The following is a 9,405-nucleotide window of genomic DNA, read 5'->3' as shown; positions in this document are numbered from 1 at the left end:
TTAGACAGTCAAGGAAAGGGGAGACTAAGGGGATGCCAACCACCCTAAGACAGGAGGGTCATGCAGCCCGGGTGATTTCTCTTTTGACGGGTAAGGTTGGCATTAATGTCCTAGCCACCCGAGTCAGGCACTAATTTATAAAAAAAAGGGGAGATGTTGGACCCCAGCCACCACAAGGTCTTTGTGAGTCTCTGGTTTTCCAACAGGTGCATCCTGTTTTCTAGTCCTGGCTTACTGACCCAGGCTTGCCCCACTGACATCAATTACTAGCATTAGGAAAACATGATCTCTTCCACCTGGGTTTTTCCCAGTGTATTGTAAGCCTGTATATGAGGCTGCTCCCTCTCTATTAAAGAGAAGAGACCTCTTAGCACAAATGACTGGCCCTCCTGTCTTTCAATTCAGTCTCCATGCTTTCAGCCAAATTTGCTCACTTGATTTCACCAGATTTGCTCTTGTTGCACGCAACACAGAGCCTGGATCTAGGGCCTCCCCAGTGCAAATGAGTATATTTTCAAATAATAAAATAAGATATTTAAACTCTTCACTCTTTAGTTTAAAGTTATGTTTTTTATTTGAAAGGCAATGATGCAAATAGAACACAAAAGTAATTGTATTCATTTTTTTTTGTTTTACGAGACAGGGTTTCTCTGTATTATTTTGGAAGTTGTCAGTACAGCCTAGCCTCGAAGTCACAGAGATCTGCCTGCCTCTGCCTCCCAAGTGCTGGTATTGAAGGTGTGAGCCACCACCACCCGGCTAGTAATTGTGTTCTTTAAGTGGGGCAGGTAGGATAGAATTCAAGGGTAAAACTGTCACCCTTGCCAAATCCCCACTTGGTGGCTTAAAGATATTTATCCAACTGCCATCTGGTACTTAAGGCCACATTTGGATCAGGGAGGATGGGTTGTCCAAGGCTATGAGTTTGGGGGAATCTTAATACAGCCACCTGGACCAGACGATGGGCAGAGGTTGGTGATCCAGCCTCTAGTCATACAGAGAAGGGGCTCTCCCTGCCTGAAAGACACCTAACTTTCAGCACCAGAAAGCACACTGGAGAAGCCTAACCACTTCCCCAGGATCATAGCATTGTGTCTAGAACCCCACGGTGGCTGGCTTTGCTCAGACCAGCAGGAGCTCATCCTCTGCCTTAAATACCCAGACTTCTGCTCAACCAGTGGCATTAGCAATACATCATCCTATCCTCTGGGGCCAGGACTCTTGTGTGATGTCCAGCTGGAGTCCAAGTAGGTCATGGGGACCACAGGCTGTGTAGGAGGTAGCCTCGGTGCACCTTAAAACTCCAGACATCAGTGAGGCATCTAGAGGCACTGAAGGTAGTGGATCTGGTGCTCTGAAACAATAGGAAAGTCCAGAAGTATGCTTGGGATTGGGATGGGAGCCTTGATGGGCAGTGGAGGAGCCGGTTCCCCATCCTGCTCTTGTATGCCCTGCCCTCAGGTTTTGACCTGTGCTGTTTTCCAGGGCCTCTGAGGGAACAGTAGATGCAGTGACCTGGGATCTGGTCTCAGGGATGCAAGCTGATTTACAGGTTTGAGTAAGCACTACCCAAAGATGGAGACAGCCAATCTGAAGATGCACTGAACAACCGTGCTTGTGAAAATGCCCCCTGAGAACCTCCAGGAGTCATATATTGGCACAAGATCTGGAGCAGAGTAGGCAGGTTCCCCAACACAGTTAGTGTTAGAGCTCTCTGTAGGGAAGTCTTCTACAGGTGGAGTGGCACCCTGGGCAATAAGCTTCCCATAGGAAAGAGGTGCCTGCTGCTGCAAGATCACAGCCACCATCCAGGTGAAGGGGACAAAGGTGCTGTACTCCTGAGTGCAGATGACATAGAGTTTGAGGTTCAGCCCTGAGTGATGGCCAGCACAGCACACACACTAGGCTGCCCATGACTGCTGCTGTGATGACCTTTCAGGGCAGTGTGTAGGAGGAGTCACACTCATCAGTACATCAGTACAGTCTGGCTGGCTGTCACACACCCATGTCTCATACACAGGCTTGTAATCCCGGCGTTGGAAGCTGCAGGCTAGTAATGACTGGCCACGCCTTTCATCTGCTCCATCAGCACAGAATGTCTGGTTGCTGTAACAGTCGGCAGGCAGGTAGCAGGCTGTGGCACCAGGGTAGACAGCAGCTCGACATGGGAAATGCCCAGGTGGGCAGCCATGGCAACCCTGCTCATGTGTGCCATTGGCACAGTCCCACCAACCATTAGGGCACTGAACCTCACTGTAGTAGCGCTCACCTAGATTTTCACTCTCCCCCAGTCCTGAGCTGAAGTCACAGGGTCTTTCCCAAGATAAACAGTATTCCCAAACATGGTAGGTAGCATTAAAGCCCAGGCCATTACCCCAAGCTACAGTGTGGTAAGACACACATTCTGACCATCTAATTTTTCAGTAGGCTGAACCATAGTTTAGCTGAGGGATTCTCTGTGGTCCTAAGTGACAACTCCAGCTTGGACTTGTCTAGCACCACGGCGTCTTAGCTGAATAAAGTAGATGATAATAAGTCCTATGGCTAAAGGCCCAGAGATGGGGACCTGGCCCATTCTTTAATTAAATGACCTGCCATCTTGGATCCCTTAAGGATGATCTCTCCACAGGATGAAGAATCCCAGGTCTCGTTCATCCTAATAATTTCATTGGCCAATTGATGAGTGTAAACTTTGCAGGGGTAACACAAATGTGTGCCAGGGTAGGCGAACAGGTTTAAGGATTTAAAACTCCTACCTGGACTAAATTGTTTAAGGAGCTCTGAGTGCTGAAAGCCTCTGTTACTTCCGGTGCTGGTTTATTCACTATAGTTACAGACTGTGAGATGGCAGTCCCAGATACAATGGCTGCTGTAGCAGCAATAGCAATAGCTACAATCACCTCAGAAGTGATGCCAAAGTCTCTTTTTTGTTGCATTAGGCAAAGCTGTGTTTCTCCAGAGAAATACACTGGCATGGGCATGATACCAGGAATACCATCCACCAAGGCTGATATTTCACCACTCCAACATCTTTTTAAGTGGCCATGTCCTGTCCAAATACTTAAAAGGGGCTTTTGCCACTCCTCACGGTCCACACTAGTGTTAAATTGTTTTAAATGGTCCTTTTTTTCCCCAAAGGGAAAAACTGGAAAATGAATTTTGTGTTTCAAGGTGTGTCAAGGAAAAATTTATAGCCATCCAGTTCTTTGTCGGCTCCAGCATGAAAACTCATGCGTCTGGGAGGCTGATGCAGCAGGTCTGTTCAGAAACTGAGAATCTGGAACCAACACTTTCCTTTCATTCATGACTCCAAATTAGGACAGAATCGGGTCTTCTCCACTGTCTAGCGTATGGATGTCTCCATTTGACCTGAGCAATAACCGCTCAAGTTTCATCATGCCAGAAAATGTCTGAAGCAAACTGCTCAGTGGCATCAACATTTTAAAATTTTGAATCATGTGGAAACTGAGGACAATTATCCCCCACTCCCTTTTATACATTTTGAAGTTTCATTTTGATCAATTTTCCATTGAGTGTCTAGACCTGTTATCTGTTTTTATCACTTTTGGAACTGCTATGTAAGCAAAACATTTTGTAAACAATGACTTGTTTCATGTTTGGTGGCTTTTCCCCTTTGTATGGTGAATACCAAGTAACCTGAATACCTATCAACTGCCATGTGTATGCATTTTAACTTGCCAAATTCTGTAATAAGAGTAAAAGCAATCTGCCATCATTCTTTTATTAGTTTGTGGGCACACCTCATTGTTGGACACTCTTGACGAGCAGTCTCTCTAGTTAAACCAAATTGCTTTCTTAAATTCCTGTTATTCTGATGATGAAACTTATGAGACTGCAGAGCTCTCTCTACCAGAGATAAAGCGACCACTTTTGTTAATCTATCTGTTGACTTGTTCCCTTTTTCCAGTGGGCCTGGAAGGTTAAATGAGCTCTCCTGTCATCCACAAGATGTGGCAATGTTTTTAGAAGAATTGAATTTGGAACTTATTCAATCAATATTTTAACCAGATCATTGCAAGTTCCTATGCAGTGAACTGTCTCTATTACTTGAAGAATATAAAAATGTATGCAAATTAAATGAGTCATTTACTAGAAGTTGGAAAACCATTGTGACAACTCTAACTCAACTATCTGAGCTGAAGCCGGAGTTGTTCCCTCCATGTACTTTTTATCATCTACACCATAAGTTGCTCTTCCATTAGCAGAACCATGAGTAAAAACTAACAATTATAGGACTTTTTCTACAGGTTTGGGAATGCAGAAGGAGTTGTTAGCATGAATTGTGACAGTCTGTGAGCTGGAACCTGATCATCAATTCTCATTGAAAATGACAAAAGCATTTTCCTGTGCATCACTGTTTTGAAACAACCAATCAACTTGTTGCTTGATATAAGGAACTTGGTTCTCTGCCAAAATATCTCCTAGATTCTGTTAAACATATAATCCCTGTCTCAAGAAACCAAAAGGAGGAACAATTATCAAATAAGTGTTAAATTTACAATACCCAGCCCACTTGCCTTTGGCAAATTCTGCAAATGGTACACCATAATTGATACTATCATGGTGAATCCAAAGCTATGTACCTAATTTGCCTCTTATCCTAACATGTATTAACAATTAAAATTTATCTTTTTAGGTCACAAAAAGTTTTCTTATATCAACAAGTTAAGCTTTTATGCTTCTTAGATTTATAAAGTTTATATCTCTTCTGCAGGATTCTTTTCTGAATTTGGTGACATGAAACACAACAGCTATTTCATCTTCAACTTTGTCAGAGCCCTGAGAAGGATATATTACTTGAGTAGACAGGAAGTGCAGAATAAGCAACTCCAAAACTCTAGGAAAGACAGACATCTGGCTGTCTATATGCTCACCCAAAATTGTTCTGCAATGTTAGGTTAGCCACCTTCAGTCTAGAGGCTTAGAGTATCTGACAGATGTTCTGTAAAACAGAGATTTTGAAGGACTGTACCACCTTGTCTTAGAATATTTTGCAGCCATTTTTCTTTGTGTCCTGCTTGTTCAATTTGTACAGTATATTGTCAGCAAGTTTAGGCAAGGGCAATTTCTTGCCCAAATAGCTAGCTTTGCTACAATAAAAACAAACTCCTTATGTAGGTTCTTCAATGCCTGCCCTCCTTTTAGAAAGTAGACTGGTGATGCCAGCAGCAGATATGCCTCACGATCATGAAAAGCCTTAGGTTATGAAATATCTTCAATATTGTATTTTGTAGGTCTCTGGAGGGTTTGAAGACCATTTATCTGTCTAACACACATGCTTCACCTTAAAAACCGAGCAAAAATGACAACAAGCTTAATACAGTTGACTAACTACTAACCTACATTTCTTAACTAACTCAAAGAGGTTGTAATAATAACTTTCAAGAATTAGAACTTTATATTACACTTTAAATCAATATAAAGGTACAATTTTTTAAAAAGTATAGAAATATATATACAATATAACAAAAATAACATGTCTGTTGCACCTGCAAACAAATACACAAAAAATGAAAAAGAAACAAACTGATGAATAGCAATATAGTATAGTGTAGAAATTAAGAAAATGAAGACTATGTTAATATTTTTAGAATAAAAAGTAGAAAGAAGCTGGGCATTGGTGGCACACGCCTGTAATCCCAGTAATCCGGAGGGAGAGGCAGGCAGATCTCTGTGAGTTTGAGGCCAGCCTGGTCTACAGAGCAAGTTCCAGGACAGCTTCCAAGACAATACACAGAAACCTGTCTCAACTCCCCCCAAAAAAACTATAGAGAAACAATGTATAAAGTACACCACAATATGTTGGGGGCAGGACAGATGCAGTCTGCCTCAGATCTCTTGTGTAGTCCTGTTACTCACTTGGTATGAAGAGGTGAGTGTGTGTGTGTGTGTGTATGTGTGTGTGCGCGCCCGTGCACGCAGGTGTATGGTTAACCACAGCAAGCTCATAGCCAAACTGAGCAATTTAGTAAATTCATGTCTCAGATTACAAAATGGCTGCCCAGATGTGGTTGTGGGAAGATGAGGAGTTTGAGGCTGCCTTGAGTTTCATGAGACCCTGTTTAAAGCAAACATCTGAACGACAAAGGGAAAAACCAATAAAGGGAAGGTCTATAGGGGAAATGGTTTTAAAACTGGTAAAATGTTTGCCTAGCATAAATTATTCTCTAGATTTAATATTCAACACCACCAAAAGGAAAAATGTGCAACACACACACACACACACACACACAACCACAATCTAACCACAATAGAAGAGATACCAGCATAGAAATGTGAAAAGCAGGGTCAGCTCAGAAAGAGAATGTGGACAATGGCAGAGACTAACCATGTCCTCTGCCCTGTTTCTCTCACTGCTGACCTTGTAGAAGCCCTAGTTTCTCAGCACCTGTCTGGGATCCACGAGTCAACCCCTCTGACTCACCTCCATCTTAGAAGACTGATCCACTCCCAGGAGCTCTACAATTAAAACAATCACCAGGAAGAAATCCATCCTCAATAGATGCTGAGATGTGCCATGGGAACAGTCAGGTTTAACTGTCCCTCTCATGTCTCAGGCTTGCAAGGTCTTGCCCTCCACCAGAAGCATGTGTCCTCTGCAGCAGGCTCCATGCACTGAGCCTGCTCTGAAGCTTCCTCCAAACACTGCTTAGTTGGAGACCTTTCTTGTAACCAAAATCTGTCCCCACACCCAGACCCATGGATGATATAATAAACGCTGCATTTCATCAGATGTGCATAATATGCATTGTTCCCTAGGTGAGAAGTGACAGGTTTGCTCCAATTGTCACAGTAAGTGATGCTGTAGCATGATCCTGAACACTCAGGGATCAGTGGGGACATCAGAGTCCTGAATAAATGCCTGGCAGACTAAGACAATTAGCATGTCTACCTCATGGGCCTATCCCTACATGTCACCAGAGACTTCACTCTTGTTTGTGTGAAGATGGATTAAGGAAATACTGGAATGCCCAGATAAAAGAATAATGGAAATTTATTTCGGGTACTCACACTGAGGACAAGTAGCTGTCATGACCTTCTGCCCTTAAGGTACAGGATGCTATGATACAGGATGCTCAGACCACCACAAAACAGAGCAAGACACGTCTCTTCCTTATTAGGGATGGCATCTGCACACCGAATCCACACCCAAAGGCAGGTACCAAAACTCTATTGGAGGAACATGTTGCCCCTACACTTGCTCCCTTTGTCTAAATAAGAGGGTTTTCACCCTGATTCAAACATTATATGCAATGATAACATATCAGGTTTAGTCTAGGAGAAACAAAGGTAATAATGGATACAAATTTAGACCTTCAACCAGCAAGAGCAGCATTAAACAAGAAATGCATACTAAATACACAGCCAAGGGTAAATGGCATGTTACCGAGATCACTCCAATAGTTTTCCTATTCCAGAAAGCCTAGGTCTTGTACCTAATGTGCTCTAAATAAGATAAGAGAGGATATTAGTTGTGACTATCTGGTCTTTAACCTCATCACACACCTGAGATGGAAAATAACATTACTTTGGCAAGCAGGAAGTATAAGCAGGTGACTTCCTAAAGTTTTAAGAAATTACAAAAACAATTGGATGCCTGGACAGTTACCCAAGATATCACAGTAATGTCTGAGCAATCAACTTTGGCTAAGGCCTAGAATATCTGACAGATCATTACCAAAAGCAGGAAAACTCGAAAGAATGTCCTATCATGTCTTGGAATGATTTAGCGTTCTCTTTTTGCTTCTCTCCTGCTTGTCCAGTTAGGACAGTAAGCCCATTGTCAGCAGTGGTAGCAAGGGCACTTGTTTTCCCATAGGCCACTTTTGCCAAGAAGAAACCAAACTCCAAGTGAAGGGTCTCCGGTGCCCACAATATTAACCAGTATAATTCCATGTTGTCAAGAGCAACTCTGTCTCATGTTAACAGCATTCTAAATTATTAAAACATATAAATGCCATATTATATTGGTATTGGAAGTCTTTGAAAATCAAATATCTATGCTCAGTGCATCTCTGAGCATCTAGGGAACCTGACTAAAATAACTAGATATGAGTAACACAGTTTACTATAATCTGTAAATAATATATAGTGCTAACTGACTGAAGCATTATATATATGTATATATATATGTATATATATATATATTTAAAGGAACTTTAGACAGATTGTAGCATGAGGACAATGACCTTGAAATTATAACAACCGTTAGTCTAATACAGCACCTAGGGATTGAAGGACAAAGTCAAGAGCAGAAGCTGCAGATACAACACATAGTCTAATAGCATTTCCTGCTCTCTAACATGGCACCTAACAACCATTGACGACAAGGTACTCAATGCCCTCTTCTGGCCTCTGCAAGACCTGCAAGCATGAGGGGCAATTGCTGTATCATGAGCAAAGGTGGTTATTAAAAGCTATTTCACACAGTGATTTGCTGTGTGTTTATTATTGATGGTGTATTACAAGAAAACAGAGTCAGATAGATACCTTTGGTTTCCTGATATCTTTTATGAAATGATTATGTGTTTTGAATGATTTTGTTGCTCAAGAGTGTATAGAGCAATATATTTTTATTTCTCAATAATTTGGTCCTTATGATCAATTTGTGAAAATGTGTCTATAGAGTACCATGTAATAGGCATAGTTAATAGATAACAACGTGGAAACAGAATGGAAACAGACTCCATCACAAAGTATCTATCCAAGCTCTAACTTCTGCTATCCACACTCAAGGCCAACAACACCTATGTGATTGATGCTGGTTGGGAACTCACTGTGTAGCCCATGCTGCATGGAACGTGCAGGGATCCACCTATACATGTGAGCTGTGGGGATATTGGAGTGTGACACCAGACCTGAAAAAGACTTGTGTGTAAGTGTGAACAGTTGCAAATTGCTTTATTATTCATAAAAACAATGTTTTCAAAAGGGGCTTTAAAATGGTAGTCAATACAAACGGGATAGCCATAACAAATTATGAAAAACAATAACAAGAACAAAAAACACCAAAATAGCAAAACTATAACAAAACAACCAAAAGCAAAAATGTAAACCAAAAACCAAAGGAAAACTGAGATAAACAGCATTCTCTTGCCACATTTTGAAAGGTACAGATGTACAGCCTGGAGTTTGCCTTGCCAGGAAGTCATCAATTTTAACAGGTTTTTCAGGATGAGTGTGGGAATTCCTCTGTTGCATCTGAGGAGTTCAGTATTTGCTGGATATTAGGCTCAGCAGGAGGCTCTTGCTGTAGCACATCCTTCTGCAAGTGGCTCTCATCCTGGGCAGTGTCCTGTTCCAGCTGAGGTTGCAGCTCTGTGGACCTGGGAAAGGAAAGTAGTTAAGACACAGGTCAGGTGGGAACCTGCTGCGTTAAGCTCC

General features: G+C 42.1%; 1 protein-coding gene and 1 pseudogene across 1 annotated transcript in view; both read right to left on the bottom strand.

Moving 5' to 3' along the window:
- Positions 1 to 1,122: 1,122 nt before the first annotated feature.
- Positions 1,123 to 3,766, bottom strand: LOC121143130 (annotated as a pseudogene).
- Positions 3,767 to 8,905: 5,139 nt separating this feature from the next.
- The window catches only part of LOC121143327 (disks large homolog 5-like), a 6,967-nt gene continuing 6,467 nt past the window's right edge, over positions 8,906 to 9,405 (bottom strand). The window contains exon 6 of the mRNA XM_040755161.1: positions 8,906 to 9,347. Within this exon, the coding sequence (XP_040611095.1) occupies positions 9,191 to 9,347 (157 nt within the window). The 3' untranslated portion in view covers positions 8,906 to 9,190. The remainder of the gene's footprint in view (positions 9,348 to 9,405) is intronic.

Source organism: Mesocricetus auratus, unplaced genomic scaffold (assembly GCF_017639785.1).
Source record: "Mesocricetus auratus isolate SY011 unplaced genomic scaffold, BCM_Maur_2.0 Super-Scaffold_100011, whole genome shotgun sequence".
Taxonomy (NCBI): domain Eukaryota; kingdom Metazoa; phylum Chordata; class Mammalia; order Rodentia; family Cricetidae; genus Mesocricetus; species Mesocricetus auratus.
Note: the sequence above shows the minus strand (reverse complement) of the source record. Positions and strands in the feature narration are given on the sequence as shown.